The sequence below is a fragment of the Solanum dulcamara genome, chromosome 11 (genome assembly GCF_947179165.1).
Source record: "Solanum dulcamara chromosome 11, daSolDulc1.2, whole genome shotgun sequence".
NCBI lineage: Eukaryota > Viridiplantae > Streptophyta > Magnoliopsida > Solanales > Solanaceae > Solanum > Solanum dulcamara.
In genome coordinates, this window is record NC_077247.1 from 54,300,844 (window position 1) to 54,319,098 (window position 18,255).

An 18,255-nucleotide genomic window follows, 5' to 3' on the forward strand; every position below is an offset into this window, starting at 1 on the left:
TCGTTCCAAAACATTTAAATTTTGAATATTTCTATTTGAAACATAAATTACTAATTAATGGAAAGCACAAATACTATTTCTCTTACAGAGCTCAATTTTTCTACACGGTTCAGTATAATATTCCTGAACCAAAGTCATTTCAACTGTTCAGCGACTATTATCTGATCATTCAGATACTATGTGTTAAGCTCTACATACGCTTCAAAGATTACTACAATCAGCGTACCTGCATGGAAATTATCCAGAACTGAGCATTTTTTTACCCACCAAACTTAGTTTACAACAAAGCAAGAATTATTAAAATTGCTGAAACCTTGAGCTCTGGATCCGGTTGTTCATTTCACAGGGAACTAACTGATCGTCTAATCAAGTTTCTTAATGAATGGGTCATCAAGAGTAACACGAAGGGTGTATCCCATCTTTCACAGCAGAAGATTGGTCAGCCTATGTAACGAAGATCAAAGTATTGTATTACTACAATCAGAGAGCACTTTTGTGCACGAGGTATTCCTTTCTCACTTAAACCGCTGTTTGGTGCTTGCAGAAGTAGAAGGAAATTCACATAGACAAAGGTAACTGCCTTACTTTCTTTCTTGCATGAGCCTGCCGTAAAATTCTCAAACGCACCGGAAGGGTAATGGCAATGCTTATAATGAGAAAGGAACTCCAGTAATGTTGTAAATAAAGGGCCACATATGATGATAATATGAGCACAACAAATAACAGGGCACAGAACACAGCAACTGCAACATCAGCCCTACACAAAAATTGAGACAATTACAAATTTGTTACACTTATAATAAATGCACAGGTCTCCCAAAACTGTTTAGAAGGTTTTATTGAACTAGTGGAATTAAGGTTACATCATGCAAATATTATTCTAATGACAAGGCAGAACTGAAGGTGCAAAGCATATGGTAATTTATGAGCTAATATACTACACGTAAAATGTCATCCATTAAAAAGTGCAATTGCCCGACATACCATTAACAAAGGAGTGAAGGAATCTCCAACAACCAGGAGAAGTTCGAAACATTGGACAATATTAGGATACAGAATAAGTAGTCAAAATAAGAAAATAATCAGGTATAGAAAGTGAAAGGGTGAGAGATGATATTGAAGAGCATCTACTTTGCCATTTGTCCAATCATTCCCTCCCACAACGTCCTAAAATGTTTGAGCCATTACACTAATAATATTATTCAATAAAACTTTCAAAAATTACAAAAATTTAAATTTTATCTCTAAGAATTACTTGTTAACAACTCTTTTAGTAGTTACTTTCACCCCATCTAATTTAACATAAATTGTAAACAAACATTTCAAATTTTGTACCAAGTCAAACAGTACTACGTAATATGATATGGAGGGAGTAATAAAAAGTTGTTTATAATTTCTAATATTTTATCAACATCTGAAATTGTGATTCTAAAAATAGTAAGTCTACTTTTTTTGTCGTCTCAATGGTGTTCACTTTCCGCAAATATAACGCTAATTTTATAGAATGAACCCCTAAATATCTTTCAATACATCTTCTCCTTTTACAACTTACTCATTGAGAACACATAAATTAAGATATAAAGAGTGATGGATGGAGCAACTAAATGTTAATTTTTACTCCCAACACTGTTAATATACAATACTGATAGAATCATAAATCTTCCAGCAAAATTTTGTATCTGAAACAGTAATTCATCAAACTATTTATCTTTAAAGTTTTTATGCTATATACTACAACTTTGTTTCTGTGGGATCCATTTAACACTATTCAATACATTTCCTTTTCTCCTTAAAATACATTAATCAAATTACAGTCCAAGATGTTTCCTTGACAGATATTAAGCAGCTAGCATTTTCTCTTATAAGGGACCAAGTCAAATGGTACTTCAGATTTGGAATGGAGAGAGCAGATGAAAGCAAGTCAAACTGAGTATAAAAGTAACTTACAATATGCAATACTGATTGTCTAATACACTAGATATGAGCCTTCAATGCTACATATTAATTCTTGTCACTGGGGAAAGAAGATTATGGTATTTGATGCACAAAGAGAAAATGTAAAAGATCAGACAGGGAAACCATCTGATATTAGAGAATTAAAGCGGCATGTGAGATTGCAGCAGATAGGAACCTAAATGATCTCAGAGAAAGACATTCTAGGAGATGAGGAGAGTAGTTTTCATGCTCGGAGACCAACAACGAAGAAGACAAGTCATCATATTGAAACAGAACCAACAAAGGCCAACAAGGCATATGGGTCAATCTTTTATGACGGATTCTGTGTAAAAGTAGTAAATGAAATGCAACTCAGAACAATGAAATGAAAGAGTTGATGAACCAGGACAGTTCAGGTTAGAATGTCAAAGTATAAAGAATTTAGGGAATTTTTAGGTGTTTCACTTTCATGGGGATCAGCCAAGGAATTTCCAGGCATTCTATGGGAGTCATACTTAGCAAATAATGATGCAATTTGAGAAGGGCCAGTAAAAAGATAGCAACTAAGTATAAGAAAAATCATCTATAAAGAGAGAATGATGGAGAAAAATCATCTATGATGGATGGAATGTAATGTCAGGTAAGAAAGGAAAGGCGCTAACAGGGGGTTGTCTATTGGGGGAAGAGATCATATTCAGATGATAGTTTTGTTTACCTTTTGTTCATGGCTATGTAGATTGAATTTTGCATGAAGTCGAATGGTGGTTGGTTGAGGGTCTAGGTAACATGTATACTGGATATATTGGTGCATCTGTGGCGTTCTCTAAATTATTCACACGCGAAAACGAAAAAACAATTTCCAGCCTATTTTTAAAAAAATAATCGTGGTGTCCAAGCCTGCTTGATTGTACCTTAATTATTCCATTGGGCACCTGTTATCTCCCACCAGCACAAGTACCAGATAACTCTGCCCGCAAAGCCTTAAGCAAATGGAAGAAACCACCAAGTCTTTTTATCTCTTCGCCAGAACTTGAAACTGAGACCTCATGGTTCTCCTCTCGCTTCATTGACCACTAGGCACAACCTTGGGTGCAATTTCCAGCATATTGTTGGTGAGTTATCTATAAACAGTAATTAGTTATTTGAAAAAACGTGTATTACTTTGTACCATATTCTATTATACTTTTAAGAATACAACACATGATCCTTTTCAACTTTTAACGAGGGATTTGTGTCCTGATTTAACAATTTTTTTAAAAACTTAGGAGTTTGATATTCTAAAATTACCAAATATACACTCCAAAACTATCAATGAGTGATGCTATAGCCTTACAGCTTCGCTCCAACCCCAACCCCAAAAAATAAATAAAGAACTAGACATGGGAAGGCCAAAATAAAGTATTTGTTATGGTAGCTTGTTTAGCATTAAATAACCAACAAGAACATGATGCTATAGTGATGTACTTATAGGAAAATCTAGAGTTCTGGACAATCAAAAGATGAAGGTGCAGTGATTGATATTTACAAATGAAAAAAAGAGGTAATATTTCAACTTTACTCAATTGGGAGGAAAAAAGAAGAGGTAAGATTAACCGAGGTTGTTCAAACAGGCATAGGCCAACTAAACGGCGGGCGTTTACTCTACTCAATAGGTCTAGCATGGATATCTGTGAGAAAAAAATGAAGCTTCAAATCCATAGTGCTCAGAGGCAACGAGGACTTCGAGGAATCTCAGCAAATAGAGAGGAAGACATATCTAGGAAAGGTGGCCTGTATTCAAGGATGAGGTTTCTTCTCTCAGTAGAAGTAATGGATATTTGAGAAACATATGTAGAAAGAAACTGAAGGAGTTTCAATTGCTTGGGGAGCCGGAGCATAGTATATTTGCAAAAACAACTATGGCAATAAAACACTACAGAGAGAGATGGAGTTTTGACGGATCATGCTTTAAATGAAAAAGGAGTTTCAACTTGGCTGATGTTCATATAGGAGGAAAGTGCTGAAGAATTGAGATACTGAAAAGGCTAGGAGAAAGATGGAAGGGGATTGGATAACACATTAAGAGACTCATTAAGAACAATATTGATAATGAAAAGAGATCTCCCTCAGAGTAGGTTCAATGCAAGGGATTCTGGAAAGGTAAGAAAGGAGTGCAGTTTCCAGAACTAGCAGGGAAAATATTCTTCGCAGGGATGATCTACATCAATGAGAAGATGGGTATAAGAGTATCTCTTTGTCTGTTCAAACAGTATTAAGAGGGATGGAAGAGATGTAACCAAATGGGGAAAAGATGAAAGAAGGCTGTGTGAAAGGAAACTGGCAATCATTTACAGGTTCAAATATTAAAATGAGAATAAGTGCGACCATTCCTATTGATGCCCAAACAAACTGACAGGTTTCACATTTTAGGCCAAAAACCAACATCCCTTTATCCCATATACCAAGCAGAATTATATGAACCAGAAAATAACAAGGACTAGACTATAAGATGGATTTGATCCATGAAGTTCAGGTGATTAACCCACTTAAATTGAACTGACGAAAGAAGTTTGGTGAATTCAAAAGCTTGAGCACCAGATCATGCAAAACATTTTCCTCTTTATAGGGAGAAATCATATTGGTGGACTCATCATGAGGAAAGATCCACAAAGGAGGACAAGGTAGTAAACTACATTCAAGCTTTATGGTTGAAAAAGGGACCTGAGCAGCAGATGCTACTTGGTAATCAGGAAAATAGTTGGAAGAGCAGAAGTAGCACATTTTTTAGGAAGGTGATCAGAATTTGGGTGACCACATCAGAAGAGAATTTTCCACAATAATAGGGAGAAATTTAATTTGGACTGTAAGATCGACGAAATCACTAGAACATGATCCAGTAGTGGGTAAGATTTTAATAATATGCTGCCAGAGGTAGTAGAACAGGCGACATCACTCAGAGTCATAAGCACAAGTACAGATATAACCAATCAATACCAATAATCACTGAATTCACAACAATTTACAGCATTTGAGAAACTTTAATACGTGAGGAGGCAAGGAAACTATTGGAAAATGTTATTGTGATGCTCACTTAGCATCTGACATCAAACTTATTAAAGACCAAAGACTCCCCCTCCACCATAAAGTAAATGCAAGATAAAAGAAAAGACAAAACAAGACCTTTTAATCACTTCAACAGATGGAAAATCATCTGGAGAGAATTGCCCCCCGGGGCTTTGATCTAGTGGACTAATGGTGTGTATTGCCCACATGTAGGTTAGACACATGTCACAGGTTCGAACCCTGCCACAAACAAAACCTTGATATTTAAGTGGAGAATGGTACAAGGACAAACCCATTATTCACTGTGCTTCAAATTTTGTGCCACAGGTCTCGAGGTTTTCTCGATTATCAAAAAAACTCAGGAGAGATCAAGTTCTTATTTTGTAGAATGCCTTAGCAATTTGCACTAAAGGTGGCTTTCCGTCTAGCCAAAATCATTTCAGATCATGATTTTTTTGGAATTAGTGAGTCCACGTCCATTTCCTTTGTAATTCAAAGCTAGTTGGCCTTGCGCCTCAGCAGAAGCTTTTAGAATCATCATTTGTTTAAGTTATAGTATGACATTCTAGTTGAACTACCTGAATATCTATAACTGAAGTAGTTTCCAAATTAAATCGAAATTCATATATATATATATATATATATAATATAATTCACCCCAAAGGGTAGCTTTTAGTTGTCAATGAAGTAGGTGAAAATCATGGTTAAAATAACGAAAAAATCTCAGTGATTTTTTCTCATCGCCTAAAAACATGGGCAAAATTAAGTACTATATCACAAAATCAGATTTTTGTACAAATAGCTCATGTATATGAACTAAACAAACATAAAAGCCTAAGTAGAAACCTCTTCCTGCTAAATTTGTTTAACTTGAAGTTACTATGTGCAGGGATACATACATTTACAGAGACAAATGGAGACGTACCAATTGGAGAGATGAAGCTTGGGGGAAAAGAAAGTAAGAGGAGGGCACTTGTGTTGAGATCGGATCTGGTAATCTCTGAGCTGCTCAACCAGTTTAGACCTTGTTATCATGTTCCCAAAAACGATCGGAAAACCTATTTCTCCGATCTCAATCGATTTTTTGCCTTCAATTCCAATTGCAAATTCAGAACTACATCTAGGTAATGGTGGATTCGGAATTGAAGAGACGATCCCTCTGAAACTGCTACACTGGCCCAAGGGAAAAAGAAGAAGAAGAAGAAGAAAATGCTAAACTGAGAGAGATACCTATGAGCCCAAATGGTATATGTTTATTGATAACCATTAGAGTAAATAAGATGATGATTTTTAAATACATAAAAGTATGCTATTAATAAAATTTAAGAGAAACAAATTACAAAATAAAACAATACCTGATTATACAAACACACCTAATCACACAAACATTTCTGCCATAAATATTAATCCACTCAATAATTTGAGATAATTATATATTATTTCATTAATTAATAATTTTGTATTAGAATTTCAAGTCAAAATATATCTTTGTATACTAGATACATAGACGCACAGAGAGAGGGCAGAGAAAGGAGAAAGACGAGTTAGTGTATCGCACAACCAAACAAATCGCACTTGGATACAACGTATCTAAAATAAATCACACATAATTTAACTCACATGTATTCAAAACACATATATCTGATCAGTCAAAATAAATATGATATGAAAAATAATTTCAAAAACTAAAATAAAAGTACGTAATTAAATTATAAATTAATAGAATTTGTGTTATTTTCTCGTTAAAATAAGATACTATAATACATTCACATAAAATACGTCAATGCAACATGTTGTTACTTTCTGCATTACTAATACACTACCTATTTAAACTATCGATATTCAACAATATCTAAATTACGAGAATTTGTGTGTTATTAAACTCACATAAAGAAAACTCACAGGAGAAAGCAATTGGCGATTGAATTAACTGACGGGGGAAGAGAAGAAGGAAGGAGATCTATAATTGATATTGATAATGGCGACGCCAAGACCAGATAAAGAATTAGAGCTTTTGATACCAATGGGAGGCATTGAGAATATTAATGCCACTCACTTCAAATCTTCTTCTCCTTCTCATTCCCCCAATGTTCCTTCTTCTTCTAGGTCTCATCACTCCTCTGGAAAAGAGGTTTCTCCATATATATCTCTCAGTTTCATTCATCATCAATGTGATCCCATACATTTTATCTTCTTCCTAATTAACATTTTATGGCTTAGACTATAAATAACATTAATCCTGTATCAAATGGAGGTTATATATGTGTCGATATGACTTGAAAATTCTACATAAAAATTTGCGCAAAGTCATAGTGAATACTTATATACTAGATATCTACGCGTTAAACGAGTCCATGTAACATAGAGCTAATTAAATTGGGATATCGTGATGAATTGCAGAATGAATCGTTTCATTCCAATTTGTGGTAATGAGAAGCTAACCAACATTACTCATTCAAATGTGTCAAATTGGGCCATCTATCAGTGCACTACATTTTGAATGTGTTTGTAATCTTTGTTTTATGTGTTTTATCGTCTATGACTAAGCTAAAGAATTATTGCCGCTTCATTCAAATAAGAGTAAGCTAAGGGATTATGGTTTCTTAGTCCAAACAATTGTGGTCAAAGAATTTTGACTTTTGAGCAAAATATGAAAGGTGCTTTTGTGTTTAGTTTTCCCTTTGTTTTTTTCTCCTCTTTGCAGGCATTTAGCAAAGTTATTCGTAGCTGGACTTGGAAAAAGTTCATCAGCGGATGGTTAGTTTTCTATTGCTCAGAAATCTGTTCCTCCTGTTGTTATGCAGTACTTTTCTCTTGGCTGAATGGTACATTTGCATAAATGTTGTGTGTTTGTTTTGCAGTGTCATCTTATTTCCCATAGCCATAACTTTTTACATCACCTGGTGGTTCATTCATTTCGTGGATGCGTTCTTTTCTCCGATCTATAATCAGCTTGGAATCAATGTATTTGGTTAGTACCCACGATCTTTCTTACTTGTCTATTTGACTGAACAAAAACTGGCATCTAAGTTTTGTAAGCATTTGTTATTTCTTCCTCTTCTTTTTTTTTTCATGAATCTGGGAGGGAAGGGAAAGAGATCAGGTTTCCAGGATAATATTGAGCGGGGCTCATAGACATTACTTGCAGCAGAAATAATTGTTCATCAGACTTCACCACTCCGAAGTCATTTGCCATCAATATTTTCGCACTTTGTGACCATGGACACATTTTATATTTATACTTCATCATATAATGAAATATAAGGATTGAGGGTGTGCCTAAGCCAAAAATGATGTATAAAGATTGAGACTCATCTGAAAGATAAAGATGGTTAATATTGGTCAGTGATTGTGTGTGTTTGTGCGTGTGAACTTCTCATTTCATCTATGCATAAGTCCCTCCAATTTGGTTACCTCTACTCTATGTTAGCATATATAACTTAAGTGATTGCTCTTACGAAAAATGTCTACATGAAATACGTTCAGTAGCTGGTCCTTGTATTGAGCATGAAAAGACTATTGCTGCTGTTGAATGCACACTGCATTTATCGTTAGTGTTCATATTGATTCACAGGCCTTGGATTTGTTACCTCCATGACTTTCATCTTCTTCGTTGGGGTGTTCATGTCCTCGTGGTTAGGTGCATCTCTTCTTAGTTTTGGAGAGTGGTTCATCAAAAAAATGCCCCTCATGAGCTACATCTACTCTGCCTCCAAGCAAATTAGCTCAGCAATTTCACCAGGTATCCTACCAAATTCTGAAGTTCTGTTTAAACATTCCAAATACTAAACAGAATGCAGCAAATTTTTCCAGATAAGACTTCACATGCCTTCAAAGAAGTGGCCATAATAAGGCATCCGCGCCTTGGTGAATATGCATTTGGCTTCATCACTTCAACTGTCATACTTCACAAGAATACAGGTGCAGAGGAACTCTGCTGTGTTTATGTGCCGACTAATCACCTCTACCTTGGAGATATATTTCTTGTGAATTCTAAAGACATTATGAGGCCCAATCTCTCTGTTCGAGAGGGGATAGGTAAGAGTCTAAGTTCGAACTTTTTACAAACCAACTTTGCAATCGTAACAGTTTAAATTCCAAACCATGTAGAAATTGTTATATCCGGGGGCATGGCTGTACCAAAGGTACTGAACATACAGGAAGTGCAATCCATTTTATCTCCAAGAGTTGGAAAATTTGCAGTTCGACAAGTTTGATTACTCAAACATTTGAACAAGAAACCATGAAAAAGAATGCTTGACGTGTAAACTGGATATACAGACGTAGAAATGGGGTTAACAATTCATGGATAAAGGCTCTTATTACAAGAATATATCCCCAATCTCTCTCCTCTGATCTTTGTGATTATTTGGTACATTTATCCGATTTTTGTAAAACAACACTAAACAAACAAGATTTTGTCAAGTGAGCACTAGTTAGCAATGGAGCTCAACTCATCCTTATACAGATTGCTACAAGGAGCCTGCCTTTGATATATTTTTTCTCCTTTCTTCTCAACAACTTGCATATATTTCTCTTTGGAGGGGAACAAGTTCAATATTATGTTATAGAGGAGCACGTAAATAGTCTAAGAATGGTATGGGTCATTTGTAAGTTTATGAAATCAAGAAATGTTTCTAGGCTAGATCTGCCTGGTCCATTGTCTTTTGTCTATTACATTCAGTTGCGTTCATCTTTCCTCTGCTACCTTTAAGAAAGTGGGTGTGAAGTTCAAAAACCATTTCAAGTAGAGTTTAGTTTTATTTTATGCACATATGCTAAAAATAATATTCATGCAATCAGATTAATTAAAACGCAAATGCATGTTGATAACATACAATTAAAAGTAATGATTGGTTAAATTAGCTAATAGTGTAAAAAAAAATCATTCAATCTCCATGTTGGTTTGATTCTTTTTTAATTTATTTCAAATGAAGTAGAACTTAAAAGGCTGTCATTTTCTCATAGTATAGGTAGGCAGGCGATTTTAAAGGTCCAAAAGCCGAGGTCCTGTCGACTGTCTCTTAATTTTGTTTATTTATAATTTTGTGAAAGCATTGTCAAACGCATCCGTTATCGTCCAGCGGTTAGGATATCTGGCTTTCACCCAGGAGACCCGGGTTCGATTCCCGGTAACGGAATTTGTTTTTGGTGATAATTCCTTTTGTTTTTTTGGGGCCCTATAAACTCATTTCCAATTACACACATGCAGGCAAATCACATTACTAATTTCAACGGGAGACTACTTGACGGGTAATCAAATGTTCAGTGTGTCCCTTAATTCATATTTTGCCTCTCAATAAACTAGGAAAATAATTTGGAGAATGAGTAGATAATATTAAAAATGAAAAAGAATATTTTTCTCTTGATAGTCTAAATTGAAATAATACTCCTTAAATGGACTTGAAAATGATATGAAAAATGAATAATTAAGAGCAAAGTAAAAAAGAAAACATTTCTCTTGATAAGCTAAAATGGACCATGCACAAAAATTCATGAATATTTGCCTTCTGGTCCATGGTGAATTCAGTAAGCAGAAACAATACATTTAATTAATAACAGATTAAATCACAAATGAAAATCATTAAAACCACTGAACTTCTAGTTTAGTGTGAAACCTAAATAGTAAATAATAATTCCAAAATAATTTACTCAGTATAGCATTACATGATCAGTACCATCAAATAGCTTCTCCAGTCGATATCTCAAAACTTTTCCAGAAAGAGCTAATATCCTTATAGCCTTCTCCCGTTCTTCACCCACTTCATTAGCACAACTTCACAAAATTGCTGCTGTTACCGAAAACGTCATTCAATACTTCAGAACAAGTCCACCCACGTCAGCAGCCCAAATTTATAAAATTTTGCTGGGGTTACCAAAACTTAATTCAATAATTTAACAGAAGTCCACCTAATCAGCTATTGACTGACAAGTTCTAAAACATATTTGTCATCAGCTGTTGAGGGTAGAAAGCATTCCTCCAGTTGCAGTTGGAATAACTACTTCCCAACCAGGTCCTTTGAGAGGCAGGACATTAACACACGATTCAGTGTTTCCATCTTCTCCTGAAGGAGGATGGATAAGTAGATCACTACGGTCTAAAATCCTCTCCAGATCTTCATCACTGACATCTGTCTGCACCAACTTGTCCTCCTCACTATCTTGATCTTTCAAGAGAGACAACAACTCCTCCTCCTGCACCGTCGAAGATTAATTAGCAAAATCCACTTATTATCTACCAAGTGCCACAAATAATCTAATCTGTTTCATTGTTGCTGCATAAAACAGAAAAGAATGGGTTCAAGGACAACAAACTAGGTATAACAGGAACATATTCGAACAACTAATGAGAAGATAAACAAACAATAACTATCAGTTGAGAACTTCAAAAAACCACCCAAAATAGTTGCTACACTATTGAAGTGTTTGAAAGAGCAACTCAGTGATGCACTATACAAGGAAGTGTTTAAAAGATAGCAACTCACTGATTATACAAGGGAAAAGAGAATTTGCGAGATAGGATAAAAAAAATAGAATTTCCTATAGGGGGGGGGGGGGGGGAGAACAAGCAGAAACCTCTGTAACATCCTTAACATCCATGGAAGGTTTACTCCTTTCCTGCTTGAATTGTCCTTTTCCGATAACCACATGCTCAAGCTTCAACTTGCTAAAAGCTCTTTTGAGGATTCGACCCTGAAACACAAAAATTTTCTTTATTATAATGAGCAATAAAGAGCTGCAAACCTACTTCCAGCTATAGCCTGAATCATACCTCCACAGACAAAGCTGTTGAAAGCCGGTAAACATGAACAGGTTTAGTCTGACCAATTCTATGACACCGATCCATTGCTTGTAGATCCATTTGAGGATTCTGAAAAGAAAATGCGAACTAGCTTATCAATCTAAAATGGCCATCAATTCACAAAAGCTACAAAACAAGGAAAAATAGTACAACACAAAAAAGAAAAGGCAAATGCAAGGCAGTTATTTTTTCTTTTAAAGAGATAAGGGGTTGTTTGGTAGGGTGTATACGATTAGTGATGTATAGGGAGTATTGGCAATGTTGGGATTAATTGTGCTGACGTTATTTTTTATCGATTGTTTGGTTTGTTGTATTAATTGAATAGGGTGTATTAAAATAGGATGTATCTGATAAGAGAAACTACTCTATAAAAAAGATAGGAACTGTCGCATACAAAATTACTGATTCTTTAGGCTGTAAACTATGCGGTTCTCTTCAAGATGCACTCGAAAGCCTACTTGTCAAAGAAAAATACTCCTTATTTTCAACTTTGACATCATGGAATTCTTTATCCTAAAAGTCAATTACAGCACTGTTCAATGGGTGAAACCATGCAAAAAAAAAAGCATTGGAATAAGCGAATGAAAGCACGAGGGTCTTTAAGAACATACCCAGTCACTGTCATATAAAATACAGGTATCAGCAGCAGTGAGATTGATACCAAGGCCACCAGCTCTAGTGCTAAGAAGAAATATCCTGTACTTGCTGCAAACATCATTGAACTCCTTGATCTGTTCCTCGAAAAAGGAAAATACAAACAGATCAACTTCATTTAGAATTTAACAGACAACGAACTAGATCATGTGACCTCCCTCCTAAAGCTCATTTCAATAGCATGTGATCTACAATAGGACCCTAAATATTTTAGAGGGAGTTCAACTGAAAGGAACATTAAATAATGCAACATTGAGAGTAGTCATTAAGAAATGTGTTACATCAAATCAAAATAAAGCAACTTATAACACTACTTGATATCAATATATAACCAAGGAGATGGAAAATTTGCTCTGTAATGAAAAATGATAGGGGGACAGCAGATGAGATATATAGGAGAGGAATAATTGACTTCAGTAAGAGGGTGAATCAGTTTCTTTAGAAAAAGGAGTGAAGCAACTTAGAGTCCAAAAGCAAATACTTAATGAATAGAAGTTCCACACGCATCAGGAGCAGTGAAGTTCCACACACAATCAGAGTTAGGAATACTAGAAGGTTATCAACACACCAATGGTAATAGCCAGATGTTGATAAAAACTCATGCAGACTATCCCATGGCCATAACTGCTCACAACTTCTGTAAGCAAGAGAAGCTGGATTGATAAAACAATTGAGACAATCTTAAGGATTACAGACTTGCAACGTGTGACAATTGTCTACATCATCACTGGTGCAAACCTTATCAAAATCAAAACAAAAACACACTGAATCCTCATCTAAATGTAAGCACCTATTACCTGTCTTTTTCTTTCATCCAATTTCACGCTGCCATCAATTCTACAAACATCAAATCCCCTTTCACTAAAATAATAGTCCATTATGTCTAGTACTCTAGTCCACTGAGAGAATATCAAAACCTGTTGGCAGTTAATGAAATGAGTTTAATAGTTTGAGCAAACTGGGAAGACAGAAAAGCTTTAAGCACCAGACAACTTGAAAAACCTTGTGTTCGCGAGCAAAAAGCTTTGATAACAGCCTGTCCAGCAAGCGAAACTTGCCACATTGCTCAACTATTTGTTCCACAGGTGGAAAAAAATCTGCCAATTAAAGAACGAAATTAAAGGATATTACCAACACAAGTACATAATTATCAGTTCCACAAATCATCCATCACATACTAGAGCCGTTGAAGATAGACTCCAAGAGGTCAGGATGGTTGCAATTCTTGCGAAGTTGAATCATTAAGTTATTAAGCCTTCCTTTAAATCCATTCCCTGCAAAATCAACCAGACAAGGCATTAGGACTGTGAATTCTACAGGTCTAGAGAACATTAAAACCCTATGATGGTACATAAAAACGAAATTGCTTCACAGGATAAAACTAACATAAAAGACACTCCAAATAAAACCTGGAGATGCCATAGTGTGGTAAAAATAAATCATTCTTATATTACAATAGAAAATATAGCAGAGATAAACCAATACAATTCCCTCAAAGATATAAGTTAAAATTTTACATTGATACAGTGCACACATTCTTTATAAAACTGAAAATCTAGGGATAGAAAAACAACGCAATTCTAACAGAGTCAGTCACAAATTTGTGATTGCACTAATTCAGAGCACACATTCACGATCAAACTGAAAATCTAGAAGTAATTAACCAATACACTTCCCTCAAAATCAGATATATTTAAGAGTACACTAATTACCAGTGGACACATTCTCAATCAAATAGCCCTCCAGCGTCCTATTAATTAGGTGTTCCTGGAACTTTTTCTGGTAATCAGTCAGGGTGGCATACAAAATTATCTCCTTCTTACGAGGAAGCATTTGCTCAACATCCACTTTCAGCCTCCTTAGGAGAAAAGGGCGTAATATTGCATGGAGTTTTGCCACCACCTGCAATTACCACATTATTAATCAAATGATAATTGTTTTAAGATGGAAAAGAAATGGTTATAATACATGAAAATAATCATACTTGCGCTCTCCTTCTTTCTTCCATCTCTTCTTTTTCAGATTCATTGCTGAACTTGCCAGACAGATCAAACCTGATATATAAACAGACCACATAATATACTACACCAAGATTCTTCATGATTGCCATTCACTAAAGCTTATATACGAATAGAGTTGGGGAATGATCAAAACAGTGGCAGATCCTACATTTGATTCTCCTGTTACATGCAACTTCATTCTGATAGACTAAGTACAACTCATCATCCCCTATGAATGCTGAAAAGATTTGGTGTAATTACTCCAAAACAAGTGACTACAATAATAGCACGTGCTAGGAACTAAGGACAGACCATAATAGAAAGTCAGTTAGGAGAAACTGGGACACTTTAAGCGATCAAAGCAATTAGACACCATAGCAGACGGGATATCTGTTGAAGGACTGATGAATGGGCTAACCATCACTGATATGATAAGTTTTAACACAAAAGCCTCATATAGACAAACAAATCATTTGAAGGTGAAGAAAGAAGTGGCTGCAACTTTTGAAAAGCATATTAAAACATAACATGAGCAGATAAATACAAATCACATTTCTATTGCAATTATAAAAACGCGTTTAAGCAGTCACAAGAAAGCACTTTGACCAAAATGGTCAGAATAATAAGCTGATTACCATGACTCAAATTCATCATGGGATGAGAATATATCCGGTAAAATGAAGTTTAACAAGGACCACAGCTCAGCTAAGTTATTCTGCAGAGGGGTTCCAGTTAATAGAAGCTTGTTTTCAATCGGCAACAGCTTCAATTCTTTGAACAGTTTGCATTTTGAGTTCTTTAGCCTATGTCCCTAAGAAAGAAAAAAGTAACAAAATATCAGCACAAAAAGTACCAAATGGGCTGCTTTCTAAAGGAAAGACTGTAGATAGAAAATAATAAAAAATAATAATGCTAGTTTAAAAGGCAAACTGTCAGCTGTGGTTACCTCATCCACCACAAGATATTTCCAACTGTAGTGCCTTAGGAATTTCCTAGCGTCACTCATTGCAATTTCATAAGACGTAATTACAAAGGGAAATTTGGGACCTATGGTCCTAGGCATGTGCTTCATCCTTATCTCATCCCTCTGTTTCTTGTCACCGTGATAGATGATTGCATTGATTGAGGGCACAAACCTTTCAATTGAAATAGAATAAAATATCATGCCTTTAGTTGCACACAAATAACACAAGACAATTTCAGCCCAAAAGGGAAGCAGCTCTACCAATACACAAACAGAACATCGAGATAATCGCACAGGAATGGAGATGCTAATGTACCTTTCCATCTCATTCAACCAATTTGAAAGTGTAGACAGGGGAGCAATGATCAAATAGGGACCATCCAACCCATTCCCCTTCAAATGAGCAAGAAAAGCTATTGTTTGAATTGTCTTTCCAAGTCCCATTTGATCTGCTAGAATACCATTCAATCCATTTTGCCATAATGAAATCAACCACTTGACACCTTTCAGTTGATAAGATTTCAACTTCCCACCAGTCAGCAAGGGCACAAGTTCTGCCTGCTCTTTCTCGAATCTCTCTTCCTCTGTAAGGGTTGCATCTTCTATAGGAACATCTTCTTTAGATCTAGTAAGCATGGCAGCAACAGCTCTTTTGGCTTTGTTCTGTGCAAATTTTTTAAACCATTTCAATGAAATGAAGGTAACAACAAAACTAGCCTTCCACGATTAAGAAAAGGAAATAACCTCCAAAAGAATTTCAAATATATTTTTAATTACAAGTATAAGGGCCACAGAAAACTAAAGACCTACTGGGTGAATGCAAATGTTGTTCAAAGCAATACCAAATTTATTATATATTTTAGTAATTTCCACGAGACAAAAATGAAAGTAATTTAAATACCATCAATAGAAAATTCAACTAGTCTAATGGCAGAATAAAACTTTCCAAGAAACTCTCAACTAGAGTTCTTTGTTTGATGACATATAAAAGATATAGGTAAAATAAGACAGAAGAAAGATGTACATTGTTGTAGCTTGTGGTTGCCTTCCGTTTTGAGCCACGGCCTTTCTTGTTTTCTTTACTGCTTTTCTCTTCATCTTCTATCACATTCTGCTCATACAAAGTGAAAAAATGAACTTGATAAGCAAAAGAGCTTCAACATTTCCATATTCAACAAAAATTTTCAAAATGTCAGGGAAATACCGTTGTTGTGATGTTATCCATCTTCTCCAGTAGAAACTCAGAGTAAAGCTGTGTCTGGGTAAGAAGTTCATCCAGCTTGGTAAATTGAGTGTCATTCAAGATGGGCGCTTCCTTCAGTTTATTTAGCTGTTCCTCTTCCTCCTTTGCCCGTGCTCTTATCAACATTTCTTCCTCCTTGGCCATGCTTCCAGGTATATAAGTGGCATCCCCATTTTCTGGGTCAAAAAATACTTCTTCCTCCAACTTGACAGCCAACTCCTCTTTGCAGGTATCCTTCAAGATAGGCACAGATGATTTGATTCAGAAGCAAAATTAAATAAAAATGTTTTTGGAGAACCTAAGGAGCTAGACTCTTGCAGGGAAAGAAAAGAAGAAAAAAAAAGTATCAGAATGACATCTCCCTCTAACCTAAAATAAGAAAAGAAAAAAGCTAAGAGCCTGACCACACTACTACAAATAATGCTCCGTACACTAACTCTATGCTTTATGATTAATATGGACCTAGAATCAGCTTCCAGAACATTTTCTTCAGTTAGATGGGGTAATATGCCTCCATCTATATTCATAATAAACAACACATTACGACTGCAATACAGGTAATAGGAGATACCGAATAAACTTAAATCCCCATCAGGGAAGTGTTCCTTGATTCAGTAAACCTCCAAGCAGAAATAACTGGTAGGTGATACCAAAACTCAGCATGTTAATCAAAAACATATACTGAAAGCAAGAAAATAAGCAGCTATTGGTAAATGATACCAGAACTCAGCATGTGAATCAAGAACATAAACTGAAAGCAAGAAAAATAAGCAGCAACTGGTAAGTGACACCATAAATCAGCATGTGAATCAAACACATAAACTGAAAGCAAGGAAAATAAGCTGCTATTTGCCTTGGAAACTCGCGGAAGATCAAAAAATATTACAACATTTCATACTGATGATTAGTAGAGTAAAAAATCACATTTATACATGACCTGCTTCACTAATCTTCCACTCCTCCCACCTCCTTGCTTATCCGCCCTAGGGTAAGTAAAATGTCTTGAAACTAAGTTATTGTTATTATCAAGAAATCTCCTCCGAATCTAGCAACTTATTTTCAAAGAAAAGGATTTGAAAATTCAAAGTCAATACATTATACAGTAACCAGCAATACCTACAAACTACGAAGTAAACTTCCAATCACAACACCTGGAACCTTAAATGAAAGCCAGTAGGGACAACGGGTAATGAGCTACAAAACACAAGCAAACATTACAAAAACAAATAAGTAAATACACGAAATAATAGAGCAAAAAAAAAAAAGCAATACATCATCTTCGAGGACAGAAACAGGAGAGTCCACAACTGTCTTGTCCTTCACTCCTTCATCGGCCACCATTTTTTCAGTCCAAACCCTAAGCTCCTATAAACAGCATTTCACAAGCAAAAACAGTCCATTAAAACAAAAATGTTGGCAACTCAAAGTAAAACATATACGCTCTTGTATTTCCTTCGGAGAAAAAAAACAGTACAAAAACGGAATCGGAAAAATCCATGCAAAATGCAGAATGAAGCAAAAGAAACATACTGAAACACTTTCTTCAATGACCAGAAGAAACTAGACCGGAGAGAATGGACGGTAATGGAAAAGGTGCACTGTATTTGCAGAATTG

The 18,255-nt window shown here is 35.5% G+C and overlaps 3 protein-coding genes and 1 non-coding gene across 4 annotated transcripts; 2 read left to right on the forward strand and 2 right to left on the reverse strand.

Annotated features, from left to right (window-relative positions):
* Positions 1-6,238, reverse strand: LOC129874382 (uncharacterized). Its single transcript, XM_055949659.1, has 2 exons — positions 5,903-6,238; positions 1-757 (listed from the first exon to the last, which is right to left on the reverse strand). The coding sequence occupies exons 1-2, from the start codon at positions 6,010-6,012 to the stop codon at positions 559-561; spliced, it is 309 nt and encodes a 102-aa protein (XP_055805634.1). The 5' UTR covers positions 6,013-6,238; the 3' UTR covers positions 1-558.
* Positions 6,239-6,922: 684 nt separating this feature from the next.
* Positions 6,923-9,547, forward strand: LOC129874549 (protein LIKE COV 1-like). Its single transcript, XM_055949847.1, has 6 exons — positions 6,923-7,108; positions 7,682-7,734; positions 7,839-7,948; positions 8,552-8,719; positions 8,791-9,015; positions 9,088-9,547. The coding sequence occupies exons 1-6, from the start codon at positions 6,956-6,958 to the stop codon at positions 9,192-9,194; spliced, it is 816 nt and encodes a 271-aa protein (XP_055805822.1). The 5' UTR covers positions 6,923-6,955; the 3' UTR covers positions 9,195-9,547.
* Positions 9,548-10,046: 499 nt separating this feature from the next.
* On the forward strand, positions 10,047-10,118 carry TRNAE-UUC (transfer RNA glutamic acid (anticodon UUC)). Its single transcript has one exon. It is a non-coding gene; the product is annotated as a tRNA-Glu (tRNA).
* A 440-nt stretch (positions 10,119-10,558) lies between these two features.
* On the reverse strand, positions 10,559-18,255 carry LOC129875205 (ATP-dependent DNA helicase DDM1-like). Its single transcript, XM_055950652.1, has 16 exons — positions 18,171-18,255; positions 17,913-18,005; positions 16,602-16,874; positions 16,422-16,508; positions 15,714-16,060; positions 15,380-15,569; positions 15,069-15,244; positions 14,418-14,487; positions 14,146-14,335; positions 13,612-13,707; positions 13,436-13,530; positions 13,231-13,350; positions 12,391-12,510; positions 11,750-11,848; positions 11,554-11,670; positions 10,559-11,172 (listed from the first exon to the last, which is right to left on the reverse strand). The coding sequence occupies exons 2-16, from the start codon at positions 17,979-17,981 to the stop codon at positions 10,930-10,932; spliced, it is 2,292 nt and encodes a 763-aa protein (XP_055806627.1). The 5' UTR covers positions 17,982-18,005; positions 18,171-18,255; the 3' UTR covers positions 10,559-10,929.